Raw genomic sequence first — 18,689 nt, 5'->3', positions numbered from 1 at the left:
AAAAACACTACATGGTAAGGCGATGAAGTCCTTTTCGTGCATTCTATAGCACTTACGCTAACATGTGCTTTCCACTGGAGACAAGCTGATTCAGATCTATTTGTATCCTTTATTATTATAATTATTCTACTGAAGATGGAAAGCAAGTGTGTTATCAAAATGTGATCACCTGTGGCTCTCAAACATTATATATGCATAGGCACATATTGTATGCAGCATCTCTCATGTCTCCAGTGTCCCAGCCAGACAACCTGCATTATGCTGTAATGTGAGCACACTGTTTTTCCAACACCCTTACCTTATTTTTTTTTTGGCCACATTATAATTTTACACAGTCCTCTCTCTCTCTCTCTCTCTCTCTCTCTCTTTTTGTATTCTCTTTAGTGGTGCCACAGGAATTCTAAACAGCCAACCAGACTAATTAATGTTAGATTGGCTCCATTTGTGCATCAAATATCACAACAAAAATGATTTGATTATAAGGAGAACATTTGAATATGTATCATATTCCCTGTTGTTAAATTATTATTTTTAGCTTCTGAAAAGGGTGAACATGTCACATTTTACAAGTGATGCTGTCCAAAGGTCATCCGCTAACAAACGCCTCCATCTTTTCAGCTGGGATTGCAGTGCCCCCTTTAGCCATTTGTTTTTTTTTCAAAGGAGGGACTGAGCACATTTATGAGGTGCAGAAGTCATTATGCAAAACCCACCCTCTATGCACTAGATGATAGTGGTGTGTGTGTGTGTGTGTGTGTGTGTGTGTGATGACAGATCCCTTTGTCCATTGCACTCGGCATGCAAGCCTCTCTTTCAAATGCAACTGGCTCATAGGCAGTTTGTCTGTGGTCTCCTTAGACCTAATTTGCTCTGCCTGAAAATTTCCATAGCTCTGGCCTGAGCTCATCACAATTCACTTGGATCACGCTCCAGCAACATCAGGTAGCAAGTAAATGAATTTAATATTAGGGATTCACACTGTTTCCCCAGCATGCTCATTGCCTTCTCAACTGGAGCAATCTACCTTGAAGTAAATGTGATATAGCAGAATAAAGCATTTGGTGTCAAAAGGCGTCACAGACAAATGAAAGAGAAATTTGTGCTTTTGAGCATACCACAAAAGCCCGACACTAAAGACAGTCCTAATTTTTTATTTTATTTTTTTCCATTTCTAATACATTGTGTCATAAAATTGAACTGATTGCACATCCATTACTCTATAACTTTTTGAAACCCAATTATCTCGAGGGCTATTACAGAAGTAAAAGTAATTATAGCAAGAATTTATTGGAATTAAGTCAGTCCTGAGGAAAAAAAAAAAAAAATCACAGACGTATCCTTCCACAGTGAAAAGGTTTACTCACCATCCATAAAACACAGCAGTAGCAGCTTTACCCCACGCACATGTGAAGCATAGTAATTAAGGCTGATTCATAGAGTGACTGTTCCGGTGATTAGCAAATCACTTCATCATTGTGTTACAATATGGTTAATGAGATATTACATTATGTGTTGAGTTACGTTAATAGGGTTTCATATGCAATGCACTGTGTAACAGCCACTGAGGTTAGCCACAATACGCTGGAGGAGAGCACAGATAAAATAATGCTAGAATATACAGCTTGAATTACAATAAAAAAATAAATACATGCAGCTTATTGTACATCAGATAAATAATTAATTTTCTCTTGCCTCCATTTTTTTTTTTTTTGGCTCCCTTGCACATCATTGGGATTTGATAATAAAACCAAGCTGCATTACCTCATTAATGTCTGTGTCAATACTAAGGCAGACAGCAGAAGACAGCTTCCTTCCTGCCCATGTATAAGCCCCCTCCTAAATGAGTGGCGCAGCTTTTTCTGGAACATGCATGTGTTGACATTTCATAGTTGCAAAGAAAAAAAACAAGGAAAAACAAGGAAAATTGTCATATCCCCTGCTGCTGCAGTTGGAGAAAAATGGAATCAAACTTGTGCAGAATTAAACTGGAACTATTTTTAAACTTGGTGCTGCAAGCAAAATGTCTCCCTACGCTGTCAACTTGAGGTCTGTTAATTTAATGACAGATGGAGAGGTTTGGAAATTGGCGAGTATAACTGGCAGATTTTGATTGTCTGCAGCGGGGGTCATAACAATTATTATTATAATGTGTTTATTTGTGATAGATGGAGTTTCCAAACGATTCATATTTAATGTAACAGTTTATAAAATGCTTCAATCACATACTCATGACATTTTTAATTATTAATGGTTGCAGTAAAGTATGAACGCTAACAAAACATTACATTTGGATTTCGCCTTTACTTGCCCTTCATCACTGCGCTTATTAAAGCCAAAGAAGGATTTATATATTTATAGCTGTTGTGTTTCTACTTGACAGCACAGATTCCTCCTTAAACTGAACTGAAATTGTTTTTTGTATTTTCTTTCATTTCTAAATCAACTCTGGTCGATCTATCAAGACTAAAATGAGATTTGTTAATGCCAAGTGTCTGTCTGTAATAAATTCACACTGCCCACACATAGACTTATTTATAAGGCTACCCTTGGTCTGATTTAATCTAACTATGGAATTTCTTTAATTAAAAACATTATGAAAAAAAATATGATTTCTGCTCACATGGATTCATTGAAGCACCAGGTCTAGATCTTGGTTTGACCCTCCTGTTGTTAAAGAGCAGGTTTACAGCTCGGTGTGGTGGCTCTGACCAGCATATACATAATACACACGTTTATTTTTGCATTGCTATGATAGCACAGTTAAAATAATGAACTAAGAACCAGAAGCAATGCTGGAGGTACATTTCACAGACTTTTTTGGTGTTTAGATTTCACTTCTGTGATTGAGTGTGGCACACATACAACAAATGTCTCACAAGCTGCACTGTAGCTCCCACGTGGCTTTACAGTGTGAGAGAATAAAACGTTTGATTTGTTTTGTCTTCCTAATCAGTCCCAGTGTTCCAACCTTCTTTGCCCGCAACACTGTCACTCTAAACTATTCCACTTTCAGACAGGTTGGTAATCAGGTTTGCACTTATAGGTAAATGTGCAGCTTTGCATTATATCTTTAAAATAACTAAGCTGCTTTGTCTTTTTCTATTTTAACATTTCATCTAACCTTCCTATTGTTTTTCTCTCTTAGGCCAAGATGTTCTCTCTCGAGATGACCAATGCAACAGCCATGCACATCATCCTCACGTCATCCTCACCAGAGGCAGTTTATGGTTTATACAACCTCAATGCCAACGTTTACATTTATGTGAGTAGGAATGTCTCGCATTCATTTTTCTGTGTGCAACATGTTTGAGAAGCACTCAAGGGAAATAACTTCAAATCATTTGTTGCTCTGTTTTTTGCAGCTTGTGATTTTACCGATTTCTTAACTTGCTATTTTTTACGAGAGGGTGGTAAACAATTACTAAGTAACCATGATGAATTACTTGGTTGTGGGGACGCCAGAATAAGTATTTTCAACGATCTGTAATTTTTTTCACATTTCTCCAGATGTAGCTCTTGTCTAGCGCCAGATGTTTCACACAGTCAGTCTGACCAGCTGTGCAACTCTCTGGGCCTGTTGGGAGAGACAGTGAACCATGCTGATCTTCAGTGGATATTCCCCATTGGCTTCTCTGTTAGAGGCACTTTTAGGTTTTTTACTACCCACACTATAAAATCAGTAAGAGAAGTGTTGGAGAGGCCAGTAACGAGGGAGGCTGATGGCACTGGCTGTAAAATTAATGTTCCAATGAAATTGGAGATTGTGACTTTTATACACTTCAAAGATTATATCTGTATATTGAACCCAAGCAGGCAACAAAACTTTTCATCAGCTGCAAGTTTAAGCAGAAAAATACCAAAGTTAACAGAGAGAGTATTAAGGCTTCCAGATAAATGAGATTTGACTATTATTTTTAAATATGTTACTGATGTAATAAAAAAATGTCAATGCTGTTAGGTCAAGACCTAAAAGTAAATTATCTTTTAAGGACCCTTTAACTTTAATGGAACCATTTCCTGCATTTAAAGACCTTGATCTTGTATAAAGTCATCATTTCTCTGTATTTTCCCAATGCTTATCGTTTCATGCAGGTTCCAACTACATAAGCCTGTTTTGTTGTACCAAGGTCAACTTCATATTCAACCTTTTAGTTTAGTCAGTTTGGTGAGTTTATAGAAATGAATGCAGTGCTGAGTGTGCCTTCAGACTGATTGATGTGTTTTTCTGACCTTGCAGCCAGTTCATCACAGACACTGAATTGAGATTTGAAGCTTCCTAAAGAGGAAGAGTTTGTCTTTACACAAACTTCTTATTCTGCCGCACACTGCTGCCAAATGATAGGAAAGCATTCACACTGTGGTTTTTATGAAGTTAAACCAGCTGTTTGTCTTCTCATTGTGTGTTTTCCAAAAAGCTACGATATGATCACGGCTGACAATCACAGTGATGAAATGTTTACAGGAACGTTGACAGTGGCTGATACGCTGACAGCAGTGTGATACCACATCCTGTATCATGTCCTGTCGAGAGCTCAGACGACATTGCCTGCGAATGCAGGATGTTTTTGTGGGATGAGTTGTATCACTGGGGGATAATACAGCCTTAGTGCAGATTGCATTGTGAGAGAATCAACATCTGTTCAGCATCTGAGAAAGTACGTCACCGGCTTGACAGCTTGGCTCGGTGTCACAGCTCTTGTTGGCCTCCCAAAGCTGATTTGAAAACATGTGTTTATTTAAAACAACATGGGTACTGTAAGCCTGAGTGTCAGCCATGGCCAGGGGGGGTTTTATGTTTCCAGGTTGTCGGTCTTTTTTACACGTTGTGCTCTCAGAAACAACTAGACAGATTTTGTTCAAATATGGCACAGATCTTCTTTTTTGCTGGTCAAAATTACCTCATAAAACATGTTTATGACCATGGCTCCTGAGTTTATCTTCTAATTATGAGAAACTTTCACACAGATGTGCAAAAAGATAAAATAATTAGCCAAAAAGGTCAGCATGACTGTGAAGGTATTCAGAAAAACTTCGTCCCTCTAGTACATTTTTTATATGAATCCAGACAGATATGGATAGTATGTATAGTATGTTTTGGCAGGATTATAATACTCATTACAGACATTTTAATTGGTTCACTTTAAATCTATATTGTCATTAACCATTTTATAAATAAATCACTAAATGTTATGCTAGATAGATGAGAAATGGGAAAGCATCATTAAATGGTTAGCATATAGAGAATTTTAGGTGCTTCTGTCATGCGTCAGTCAGTTAGGAGGTTTAGTTCAGAACCTTTGACTAAAAAAAGAAAATTTGATCGTGACAATTACACCAGCAGTGACTAATGGCAAAGTAGTTCGAAATGTCTATGATCCCCCGGGAGAGAGAGATTTTCCTTTCAAAATAATACTCCTTGAACATTACTGGAAGCAGCACGTCAAACTGACTTCACAGGGTTAAAATTGTCTGTAATCATTAAAACGATTACTCATGTTATTCCCTTTTTGTCCCCTTCATAAGGCTTTTGAGGGCCATGTTTCTGTCGTGACTGGCTTTCCTGATCTTATTTTTGTAGTTTCTATTCACACTATTTTTGATCCTGTGTCAATCAAATATTCATGTAGAAAGACTGATGACTCCCTCAGGCTTACTTGGCTTTCACCATTTTTTTTTCTGTCTTACTTTGTGATGCGAAGGCACAAACACAAATAATCACACATACTAGAGAACAGGTCAGGAGAGCTGTTTAAACAACACATTTATTTACAGAAATCACCTACAGGTATCTGTTTTTTTTAACTGAAACTCTACAAGGTGTATTTTTAGCCTGTGTGTCCCAACACTGATCTGCATTGTAGCTGCAGTAATGTGGGCAGCAATGCTGGAAACTCAGAGACAAAGGAGGGTGATTGTTGATGAATCAGATGCCAGTATGTGTCACAGCAAGTAAAAATAAAAAAAATGAAAACAAGGCACAAAAAGCACATTGAAACAAATAGCTTAAGTGTATTTCTGGATTTTTATTTCCCTGTTAAAGACTGGTATATTTCAGGAAAATGACCTGGTCTTGGGAAACAGTGGGCATAAGAGCTTGTACCATTTTTTTTTCCTTTCTTAGGCTTTTGAAACACAGAAGAATAAATAAAGATAAAGATAAAAAAAAATAATATTTAAAATTAAAGCCCAAGATAAAAATAAAGCACATGTTTTCGTCCTTGAATTGTTATTGAGTGAGCACATTTTTACATTTTTATACTGTATCCAATCCCCTCTCTATATCCTCTGCCTTCTTATTCATGCATAATGTAAACTCCATTATTTCCCATTGGCCCAGACAAGGAAACAGCAGTGTCTAGTCGATGAGATGGATGTATATATTTATACCTTGTATGGAGCCAGATTCCAGCCGGCTGCGGTGACGCACAAAGCTAAAAAAGGTCCCATTTCCTGGCCCCACTCAGGAAGCAAAGGAAAGACCTTGGCTCCAACAGGGTTGTGCAACTGGGCTAGTGGACACTTAACCATAATAAACATTTCTTTTTAACTGGGCCTTGCTAAGAGAATAGGGGGAGAGTCTGGTGGAGGGTAAAGAAAAAGTAGTAGAGGAGAATGAGAGGGATGGGCTAATGTGTTAGACGTGACAACATTTAAAAAAATTGAATGCACATAAAGCTGACTAACTATTCTGTGTTATCATGGTGGCAGGTGACAGGCTCATGCCTTTTTAGGGTCCACTCTATTCTCTCTGGATGTTGTCTTTAATGAAACTAATTGGTTTTGGTTCTGCTTTACAGATAAACAGTAACTCCACAATTGTTCTACATGGTAATCAGCATCACAGCAACGTCAACAGGCAAAGCTTCCCCGCTCAGGATGAGGAGCTGGTTGAGTGGGCGAGACAGAAGTTTGGGGGTGTGACTTCATTCACTACAATTCGAAATCTGAAAACGATCACATCAACAGGAACCCAAGGTGAGACGCAGCTTTCCTACCAACACTGTACTGTATGTGACAGGTCAGGGGGAAGTTTACTAGAATTTCATGAAATTACAGCAGCACTGCAAAGGAGTGTGTTCAAGATTTATCAAGCTTGACACAATGGTTATTATCTTGGATATACTATCTGCATCTTTGTTTGGTCTAAAACAGTGTGTTTAGTGCTGAGGAGAACAAAGTAATTACAGTCGTCAAATCATGCAGCTTACATAACTCAGGAGAGAGTCTGCAGTACAGTAATCAAGGATGGATGCAGTGCTGTTTTCAGAGCTCTCACCATAATGTTCATCACTAACCTTCTCTTATCTGAAGTGTGCACAAAAACGCTTTCTGATTAAATCACTGGCTGTGCTGTGATGAAGCACCAAAAGCCTCTTTTGATTTTTACATTTGTTTATGTCATCAATGCATTGATTCCCAACATTTTAATGTGTCTTTGTGGGAAAATAAGCTATGAAGCCGTTAAACAATTCTTAATCTTAAGTGGTCGATAATAAAAAAAAAAATCCTTTTTTTGGCAACTCATCATTTTCAGTGTTGACAAGATGTCATTGCATGTGACAGAACATTTGGAACGGAAAGCTGTGGACAAATGCCAAGTGATGCTGAAGATGGAGGCACAGAAACACTGATTTAAAATGAACATTCATGGTTCAGTAACGGCTGGACCTAAGGATATTATGGGATGTTTTTGCCATCAGTGGTAGCAGAGAGATGCTTAATGCAAGCACAATTATTTCCTAGCAAAGCCTCCTTAAGGCAGTCAGAGCCGAAGCACAGCTCCAACATGGGTTTAAAAAGAAATGAGCAGCAGCGGTTGCTTTTATGTCCATTTGTTTTTTCAGTGTTTGGAAGGAATCAAGTTTTAATCTAATTTTTATGACTTTCTGTCCTCCAGAGTTTAGGTGACGGATCAACTTCCTTGCTTAGTCTCCTGGCTATTTTGTCGCATCTGTTGGTGTATTAGGCATTTTGCCACGAGACCACAGTGTGTGGAGCTGTTGAGCAGAAGCTATGTGCATGCTCCTCACGTATTTTTGAATGTCTCTGTGAGATTTTGAATATTATTTGTGCAAAAGAATAGCATTGAGCAATGTTCTTCTACACATGACAAAGGGGCTCAGATTGTGTTATTCAAATTGGTGTGAGGTGAGGTGCTGAGGGAAACCGTCTGCGCCATGGTCTTTTGAGCAAAAAATCAGAAAGTGAGCTTTTTTGTCATGGCAGCATCTCCACCTGTTAAGCGCTGGTCTGCAGCACGGTGCTATGTCATTAGACTGCTTCTGCCACAGTAGACTGGTCCTCTGGTGCAGACATGTCCCCCCAGTGATATCCATTAAAACCTAGTAAACGGCAGTGTCTGCTCTGTTACTAGCCGCACTTACTGGCATCATGCTCTCCGAGACTACACTATTAAACAGGGATAGAAATAGGCTTAAAATTGTAATTGCTTTTTGGAGCCATTATCCCACTGCTACAATTTGTATTTGAACAGAATTGTTGTTCTTGTTATGGAGCTGCGGCCTTCTTTATTACACGCACACAAGCACATGGTGGCACCACCAAGGGAGGGTGCTCCTTCTTGTAGCATAGTAAGGAAGTGGACTGCTGATTTCAGACATGGCAGAGAGCCTGGAAGATGACAGATGCTGATTTGAGATCATTCAGCACCTGTCCTGTTCAGCGGATTCATCTCTTTCAGGCTATAACCAAGCTAAAGAGTCTGGTGGTCTTCCATATCCACAGTTGCTGGACTAAGTGTGTAAATGCTGGAGATTAATATGTTGTGGCATCTACGTATCCCTTATTTCAGTACCTATATGTCTAATGTGTACAAAGAATGCATGAGCGCAGATGGAAAATGAATGTTTGTGGTTTTGCAGGAACCAAGCCCGGCACTCCTAACTGTACACTTGAAAATGAAGATGTGTTAGAGAAGCACTTTATGAAGATTGAAACACAACCATCGGCTCCATTGAAATCCTGCTCCCCACAGCAACAGAACCCAAATTCAGCCGAGCTTCACATCATAAACATCCTGGAGAATCCCAACATTCGGTAAACTTTGATAATCCTGAGAGACTTTATGGATTTTTTTTCTGTTTTTGTTAAAAAATATATTTTATTCTTCTTCTTTTGCAGCAATGTATCACTGCGCGTGGACACACAGAAAACCAGTATGTTCCTGAGGGGCCCTGAAGGCACCACATGGACCTTCCTCAATCCACAACACACCAAGTTTGGTGTAAGAGACTGTGTCACATGTAGTTAAATGATTTCATACATAATAAGCTTCTTTTTAATGTTTGGCTTTGCCAAACTTTGGTCTTGTCCTTGTCTTTTACAGTCTAACAATGAGATCGTGCTGCCCACCTTCACACACAGAGTCCCACCTTCAGTTAAACTGAACAGTGATAATGCAGAGGATGTACAAAGGAAGGCTTTAGATCATTTTAAAGCCAGTACTTTTACCAGCTATACTGAATTCAGACCAGAGGACCCTGTAATTCTACTTGTCCTTAGGAGTAAAGCCAACACTGCAGGTAAGATGGTAAAGAAGTATTTTCTTTGAGTACATGCCATAATCCAACACTTACTGTGCAAAGCTAGAAAAGAGAAGCTATTGAGTGAATATGAGATGTTCAGTGTATTTTATTCTTCATTCAGTTATACATACACTAATGGTGAGTTTTCTTCTTTTGATTTTAACCTTTGTACTCAGTTACAGAAACAGTTACAGAACCAAGCATTTCCACGACGACTAATTCTCCTCATCTCATGCCTCTGCTGATGGAGCTGTACACTTCCCCAGACTACCGTTCACCTCTGGACCCAGACACTAAGGTGCAAAGTGACAAAAGGATTTATGCAGAGGTAAGAAATTCAAATTACTGCTTAATCATAAATACCTGAAATAAATCGTTTTTGTCAAATAAATGTGGGGAATGCAACATATTTATACTGTTGTTGTTCCAGACTTGAAATGTTTATTCTTCAGTGTATCAAATTCCCACACAGTCCAGCACCCCTCTACACTTTGGTTACATTTAATACTTAAAGATAATTGTCAGAGGCCCTTTGCTGTGCTTGTTCTGTTTCAGTTCATGTTATTTATTTTGTGTTTCCTGCAGATTTCTGGGCGCCCTTTAGGGGGTATTGTCATAACTATCAAGGTGATCAGCTGCTTTGTGCGTTCCAAGGGCTCATGCCCTGTAGTGAAAGAGCTGCCCTTCATCCCAGAGGACTGCTCGTTAAATTCTTGTCCCAACAGCACTCGACTCAGCTTCTCCTTAGATCAGCTCCAAGAGCTGACATCCACTACGTGGGACCTTGAATGCTCCGTCAAATTTTGTTACAGTGAGGTAAGAATTTATGAATCTTTTTTTTTTACTCTTGAGACCCTGTCCTGTCCCTTCTGGTGGACCACAACAGAAGTGACTAAAACATTTTTATGATGATTTATGATCATCCATTGTTATGAGCAGGAGTTCTCTGTCACTTTAATTAGAACATTTTACATTTTTTTGACAGTTAGAGAAATGCAGCTTGCCTTGAATATTTGTCATTAAGTTTGGCTCTTCTGTGGGTATTTCTGTCTTTTGAGTGTGTTAACGAGTTGTTTTGTGTGACCTTCTCTTCAGGCGTGTGGCGATGGAGGAAGAGTGAAGAGGAATCTAGAAGTTACTCAGCCATGTCTGCAACCACCAAGTGAGTTCAGTTTAAACTCCAAAATGTGAATCAGTTTGATTATTTCAGCATGAATCCCCATAAATGTGTAGTAAGAGCTGTCCTGTTTGGTGGCCCTCAGTTTGCGTTCATTATGTTTGGACAAACTCTTTCTCTAAAGACGAATGTTTCATATTTATTTCTCTAATAATAAACTCTCTGAACTCACAAAAGAAAACTTTTAAATTACCTTTTATGCCTTCAGGACTTAATTGCTATTCTGGTGCTTGGTCAGAGTGTTGTTGCTTGCTGCAATAATTTTGATTCCTATTATTGCTTTCAGCGCACAACAAATGCTGCACAGACGGTTGTCATAGCAGTGAAGTCAGGATATGCAGTGAAGTCAGTAAGGGGTTGTGGGGCAGGGCCTCGTCCTTTAGGAAGGTCTGCAGGCTGACCTTGTTGCCACAATCAGGAGTAATGGCCCTCAGGGGAGGGGGGGCGGTGAAGTCCTTTGTATTTCCAAGGGGCCTGACTGTGTTGCTGTCCAAACACAGGCACTGGGTCTGTGCTATTGTCAGACCAATCAACATAGTTGGCTCAAACATGGAAAGATGTCTTTCTTGAAAGAAAGAACAGCCTCCGCACATGATGATTAATTTTTTCAGGGAAAGTTCTGATGATTAAAATTCCTGGTTAAAAGACAAGGAAATAGAAGTTGATTAAATGGAGGGGTGTGCAGGCTTTCTTTGTAAAACTGATAATAGGTTTGTTTATGCCTTAAGCTTCCTTAATGCCCCCTTCCCTCCTGGAAGATAAGGATAAAGGTTGGTATGTCAGTGGTGCAGTTTTTGTGATGGCGGGGAAGCTGGCTCAACTACTCATCCGTTCTCTCCTGTGTCCTGTTTGTCTGTCTTCGACTTGTGTAATTTGAGGTGTGTGTTATTTCTTCCTTCTGCAACACAATGCCGGTCTATAGTTTTAAAGTGAAATGCTGGTTCGGAAGCTCCATGACCCCTGTCAGAGATACAAGGGTTACTGTACATCAGCAGGAGTATGGGGACTGCATTCTGTTGCGAGGCCTCACTGGGCAGGACTGAGTGCTCCATTCAGTAATCCTTCCTGTGTGGTAGTTTTTTTAGACAGAGGTCTACAGGGAGTCACAGCAGAGGCCTGTTGTCTCTCCCGTCCTCACCACCTGCACTAGAGCTTCTGCTTCCTGCTCCTGTTTTTTCAGCTTTGCTGTCAAAGCCTCACTTACACAAACCAACATGGCAACTGATTGCAGAATAAAAGTCTCCAGAGAGAACCTGCTCAGGTTGCTGTGATGTTTCTGAACCTATTCAGGGTCAAGATATTTTTTCCTTCCAGTTAGAACAACAAACTTGGTCTGAAATGTAGTCAGTGCAAACGGACACAAGATGTCACTGTTCCAGTGCTGTGATTCATGTTTAATTCAGCTGATGTTTTGTTTCAGCAAATATCAACATTGAATGTATTTACTGTTGTCTTTCTCATTTTAATTTCATATCAGCCCTTTGATATTGTTTATACTGTTTTACACTCTGTGCTTTTATTCTGTCCTTGCACTCTGTTTTAAATGTATATTCTGATATCAAAATTACTTTATCTCAGCTCACTGCAGATGGAATTGCGATTTCAGGTTTCTACAAAACAAACCTGGAGTTTTCTGTCTTTTCTTTAACACACTTCAGAATAGGACATTGTATGATAGCTGGTATAGTGCTTAGCGTAGCATGGTCCACCAGGAGGCGAGAGGCATCAGAGGGTGAGGTGAGAGAAACTCATGCAAGGGTGATGATTAGTTTCTTCCAAATGTTCTGGAAACTTGTGGTAGGATCTCGACAGGTAGCACAAGAAGGGGAGCAGTGAAAGCATGTGTTTACACTCTTGTTTCGCTTCAAATACAACACACAGCACGCACAGACTGTCTCTGCACCGGCGGGGACTTCTGACAGCTTAGAGGGTTTTGTGTATGTAGCATTGCAGAGCCACACTACAATCAGATTTTGCCACATTTTAAGTATGAAAACTGTTTGACAGTTCAGTCCGGTAGGATATAAAGCATACTTTTATACGGCAGTAAGTGTAGAAAACTGCCAATGTTCGATAGTGTAGTCTTTTAAAAATGATGCCTGTCTCAAGATAGTCCATGCATGGCCTTGCCAGACCACAATGAGTGATGCAAACATCACCGTGATGGCCTTGCCAGGCTTGTACAGTATGAGAAAGGGTTGAGGGAGCTTTATTGTTTGCATGTTCTCTTAGCCTTTCAGAGCTGCTTTCAGGGTTAAAGTGATGTTTTTTATAGCTGCTGGCTCTGAGTCTATTAAGTTTAACACGCAAAGCACATTGTGCAGGGCAAAGCAGCACCTTGAAAATCACAAATGAAAAGCTCATCTGTAATTTGATGTTAGTATATTATGTTAAGACACACGATAATACATTTATTTTATTTTATTTAGGCTGAGGTCTGACCTTGCAAACGCTGTGGCTATATGTTATTGATTTTCAGTAGACTTGGTATATAGTGACGCTTCTGTATATTTTCCCAACTTAAACGAGAGAGAGAGAGAGAGAGAGAAATTGCCTCTGTGTAATTAGTATATATTAAATGCATGGAATTTCCAGTATTATAATAAGTTGGTGGGTAAAATCCCAAAGTTGGGATATTGTATGTATCTACTATATGCTGATGATGTGGTTTTATTAGTTTATGTCCTGGCAGAATGATGCTTAAAATGGAGACCAACTATAAACGAGCATCAAATATAAGTTATATATATATATAAGACTATATTTAGTATAACTTCTAAAATTGTTTTCAAATATTGACCAGTATGAACGCTGCATTTAGATTTTATTTTGGTCAAGCATGCCGAGCTGATTGCAGTTGTCATGAAGAATTTGCATTCGCTTATTTCTCTGATGAATCCAGGCTAAATTACAAATAAACTTAAGATCACAGCCTTTAGGGTGACATTTGGATAGTACTACAAAAAAAAAAGTAGACATCAGTGTGAGATGACTTAATAGAAATGGACTTGTGAATATGGGCGATCAGCAGCTCACTAAAATGATTTTAATTGGGACATTCTGCATGGACGCCCCTGGGTTAGTCAGTGTAACAGTGTGCACAAACTGTTCCTGATGTACAGACATGTGAAGGCAGATGGCATCTTGTTATTTGGGACACATCTTAAATTATGAACATATTGTCTGATAAAAAGCAGCTACAGTGCAATGTGAAGCAGAACTTATCCAAAAGATCAAAGATCCGTGTTGTGTGCAGTAGTGTGCAGGTACATTACCAGTAGCTATAGAAACAGGCAAGTTTATTGGTGTTCCTGAAGAGCGTGGTTTAGGTGAGAGTTTTATTGCTCATTATATGGCTAATTAAGAAAGTTAATCTCTGGTTGAGTTCTCTTGGATGAACAATTTTAAGAAAATTGAGCTGTATTTTAGGGAGAGAACTGAAGACTGGAGGAGAAAGAAGAGGACGAAAGTGCTTTGTTTGCATGTATTGTCAGTGTTAAAGGGTCATGCTGTAGTTTGTAGAATGTGTTTTACCAGACAAACTTTATTATGTTTCTATACTGTGTTTTTATATTTGTTGTTTAACTAAAGCTTGCATACATTGTGTGTTTTTGTGTGTTTATATTTCAGCCCCACCATGCTTTGATTTTGGCCTACCAGGTGTTCTGGGAATTGCTTTTGGAGGGTTCCTGATTGGAGTATTACTTATTGGAGCGCTGTGGTTTATTAAAATTAAAACAGGTAAAGGTACGGCTAAGAACACAGTGTTCCTGTCTGAATATTGTTTGGAATCGATGCATGTCTGGATTTGAGATCACCTCATTTTGCTACTTTCAGGGTATCCGAATGGACTGGACGTGAGCTCAACTGTGCATGAGTTGGCCCGCCTTCCTGGTGAGCAAAATGATTTCTCTTCTCTTGTGTTTTATTGTTTTCATCAGGTCCTTTTTATTATTATTATCATCATTATTTTTTTTTATCTTGTCACTCTTCAGGGTGTCCTTGCTCAGGAGCAAAGCGACAACCTGTTTCTACCAACCCTTCCCCCTCTGAGAACAGCAGCGCCAACGCTAGCATTGGAAGCACCCAAAGCACACCGACCAGCAGCATGGCATGAGATTCTAATATCCTCCACCAGCAGGGCCACCTTCTCCCTTCAAAGTCACCTACATGGGTTTTGTGCTTTGGTTTCCTTTTAATAATGCTATAAAGGGATTTCCCACTCCCTCCCTGCCCCCCCTTCCCTTCTTAAAATTCATATTAAAAAAAGCACAGCTCAGGTCTTTGACATACCACATCTGAAATGGATGTGACATGGGAGTTTGTAATTGTGGGTGGGGGAGGTCTGGGTAACCAAAGTCTAATCAATGGCTTCTGATGCTCACCTTTGCAGCCTCTCTGTAAAGTCAAGACAGGAAGTTAAAGAGGGCAAGAGAGAGAAAAAAATAAATTGGCTCCCAGCAACAGGAAAAACAAACCATATCCCCCAAGAGCTAACAGGAAATTCACTGCATTCCATTCGATGAATTGTGCTTGCGTGATGGCAGCACAATAATAGTTAGACAGGAGACAAACCAGCCAAAAGACTGACTTTGAAAAGCAGATGAAAAGCTGTTTTGCATTCACATCTAAGCAACAAAAATATGTTGGTCAGTCCAAAAAACCTTTTCAACAACATCAACATAAGGGACTGGAAAGATCCACATGTTAGGATCTCAATGAATCACTCCTTTCAAGGGGTATTTGTCACAATTGGAGTTCGAGGTCAATGATTAACAGCTACCTCCTATTATTCAGAAGTCTGGACTTTAATCTAGATTTCTCTGGTGAATTGATTATTTTCTACCTGTGCTTATTGTTATTCTGCGTCACTTTAGGTGAATCTTATAGTGACCCACTGGGTCATTTGTAGCTCACAAAACCAAAGTTATGGGGCCATTTTTCATGATACCCAGTAAAGGTGTAATTTCTTATAGTGTTTATCGGAAGTTACAGAGAAATGCACTTCATTTACTAATTACTCAAGAAAACTAATTTGAGATATTATTTATGGCCCAAAGGTAGCAATAAATTATAATCCATTAAGAAGAATATATTTATGTGAGCTCGGAAATCATCACTAATGTAGAGTGCTGCACTCAGAGATGTATGGCTGTATTCAGAGCTGAGTAATGTGCTCATAATGAGGAGTTAGTTCCAAAAACTCTGCACATCAGTTTTTTTCAGACACACACTGGACTTAAAACACCAGCACTCATACAGCTATGACCATAGGGTGGAGTTTCCCTAAAATAGTCTGTCCGGAGATTGAATTCCAGTACTTTTCCTTTAGTGCAATATCCACTCTGACCTGAAGTCCACACCATTTCTTCACCACAGACACACACATTACGATGTTTTTTATGCATTTCTTTAGAGTTTTCAGACTGCTTCAATCATTACTTTGTAGACGTGCATACAGGTGTTTGCAGTGTACTTACGTGTGAAGAGCAAGACTTGACATTTCAGTGTCCTTTCATTCAAAATGCAGCCAGCCACTAATGTTTTGTTCCAATTTATAAAAGAGAAGGAATTTTTAGTGCTTTAATAAATGTTATGGATTCAAGATTTTGTCCTAAAAAAACAACATTCAGGTTGAGAAGAGGCCATCTCAGGACTTATTTCTCATGGTAGAGAATAAAGTTACAGAAAAAGTGGATATTTAATTTGTTATTATGATTTTTTTCTTATGGCACATGCGCTGTTAGACTTGTCATGTGTCCAAATCTATCTGATAGAATCTCAACACTTCGCTCTGAATACAGCCCATTTGCAGTATAATTGTATTTTGTACAGTATGTACTGTCACTAAGTGATTCAATTGTTCATAAACTCCCCCCTAAAATTCAAATCTGGCTTCATTTCCTCATGTGACATGGCATGTCGTTTGAGAATGATCAGTCTGTTAAATAAACTTCTGCTTTCTATGATTGATAGGCTGCATCAGCCGCTGCAGTGTTTAATGCTAGACATAAGCTGCACAGTTGCATGATGGGGACTTCCAGGAGGGCTACAACAGTAGAGTGACGGTTGATCCGTGAACCACCCCCCACCAACTTTTTTTTTCTTCTCTCTCTATTATTTCAATGTACAAATGTAAATGATATGAATATTTTTTATTGCCACTATTTTACCTCTTTAAAACAATATTGCCATCACAAGTCAAGTCTTGTGTTTAAGTAAGAAGCAAGACAATCAGTTTGTATCCAAAGTACCTACTGTAGCATTGACACAAGCACCAAAACTGTGATGTTTTACCTTGTATACATGTGATACACCGATTTACTTTTTACATATACGTATACACATTACAATTAATTATTCACCTTCTGATTTGGATCCAAAAATGTTCCAACTAAAGCTGCATTTGCAAAATGTCTCCTCATTGTATGTGAGCTGTATAGCGGCATATCGCCCCGTCCCTCCCACTCACACTGTGTGTGTGCGTACACATTTTTTTGTGTATGCCTGATTTCCTTTTTGTTTTTTTGTTTGTTTGTTTTCTTTGCAGAGACACAGAACAAAAAGGGCCAGTACAAATTGTCACTTGAGGAGTATTTGTGCAATATAATGAGGTAAACTTGTATGTAATGTCTATATGTCATTTTTACCATGTTTTTATTTTGTGTGTTGTATGATATTCTTCCTTTTGAGCTATTTCTTAACCTGTGTTTGAAAAACTGGGACAATTTCTAATCAAAGCACTTATCAAAATGCACATATTTGTTTTCGTATAGCAGTCTTCGTTGAGTTTTGGTTATAGTGCAATCTCAGACGGTGCGTGTCACATCACATGTATAAGACAGTACATTTGGTTTATTGGTTTTACCCCGTTTGATTTTTTGCCCTCGACCTGAGATTCCCCCTGCAGACCGAAAAACACGCTCATATCTCTGTTAGCTGACATCCTGACATTGTGTTGTGTTCATTGTGCTATCTGGAGAGGGAAGTGCTTTTTGAATGACACAACAGAGGAGCATCCCTGGTATTTATCAGGACGCATTCACACTTAAAATGACACAAATTCAGAAACTAATGAGAACTTTTTGTTCAATTTTTTTTCTGTCTTTTTTTTATAAGCCAGGTGTTCTGTGCCTGTGTTAAAACAGCTTCTGTGACTGTCTGAGCACTGACAATAACATCAGACAGGCTGTCAGTTAATTCCCTTGTTAACCCTGCACATCCCCTTCGTTACCTCGACAGATTTTCTTCTCTTTTTAGACGCTCTACACAGTTAATAAAATATATCTCTCTGCATGAGTATATATATATTCTGTGTGGAGGCATGAGTGTGTGTTTGTTTGTGTGTACAAAAGCTCTTCTTGTCAGTAAACTCTCCTTCAGACTCCAAAAATACCAAAGCATAGGAAGTTGCCCACGCGTCTGCCTTTATTTTATAAAGTATACGATGGGTTAAAATGAGCAGCCTTTTACCATTTAAAATGGGTCAATTTGTTCAGACAGTACTCAGCTGTTGCCATGTATGTCCATGTTGTCTCTGAGAAATGTTTTGTGTCTAAAATTATCTTAATAAAGTGAATTTGACAATTTTTTGTGCGTTTTTATGTCTTCCTGTTGTTGTTTTCAGGTTGTGTGTTTGTTGTTTCATAGTGTACATGCGTGAATTTGCCACAGAGGTTCACTGAAGCTGCTTTGTGAAGCATTGACTACACATAACACACTCGGACGTTCAAAAACAGGGCAGGGTTTGATAGAAACTTGCTGTAGGCAGCAATCATACACATTTATGCAACTGACCCTGTGCTGTGGCATGTTTTCAAGTGTTAGGTTATTCCATCTAATTTGATGCTTCTGTCCTTGATATACAATATTAACATTAACACTGATGTGGTGTATGGACACTTTATGCAATATGAATCATCACACACACACACACACTTCAGTTACTATTCAACCTCAAAGAGGTG

General features: G+C 38.9%; 1 protein-coding gene across 3 annotated transcripts in view; it reads left to right on the top strand.

Moving 5' to 3' along the window:
• The window catches only part of eng (endoglin), a 35,199-nt gene extending 16,888 nt beyond the window's left edge, over positions 1–18,311 (top strand). For 2 of the 3 annotated variants that reach the window (XM_028417542.1, XM_028417543.1), the window contains exons 4-14: positions 3,146–3,262; positions 6,798–6,975; positions 8,883–9,057; positions 9,142–9,244; positions 9,347–9,542; positions 9,722–9,873; positions 10,131–10,361; positions 10,641–10,707; positions 14,353–14,469; positions 14,560–14,616; positions 14,718–18,311. In XM_028417542.1, coding sequence (XP_028273343.1) covers positions 3,146–3,262; positions 6,798–6,975; positions 8,883–9,057; positions 9,142–9,244; positions 9,347–9,542; positions 9,722–9,873; positions 10,131–10,361; positions 10,641–10,707; positions 14,353–14,469; positions 14,560–14,616; positions 14,718–14,839 — 1,515 coding nt within the window. In that variant the 3' untranslated portion in view covers positions 14,840–18,311. The remainder of the gene's footprint in view (positions 1–3,145; positions 3,263–6,797; positions 6,976–8,882; positions 9,058–9,141; positions 9,245–9,346; positions 9,543–9,721; positions 9,874–10,130; positions 10,362–10,640; positions 10,708–14,352; positions 14,470–14,559; positions 14,617–14,717) is intronic. The other variant, XM_028417544.1, reaches the window with a different exon arrangement.
• Positions 18,312–18,689: the final 378 nt, after the last annotated feature.

This window comes from Parambassis ranga, chromosome 12, assembly GCF_900634625.1.
Source record: "Parambassis ranga chromosome 12, fParRan2.1, whole genome shotgun sequence".
Lineage (NCBI taxonomy): Eukaryota > Metazoa > Chordata > Actinopteri > Ambassidae > Parambassis > Parambassis ranga.
The sequence above is the reverse complement of the archived record's forward strand: the minus strand, read 5'-3'. Positions and strand labels throughout refer to the sequence as shown.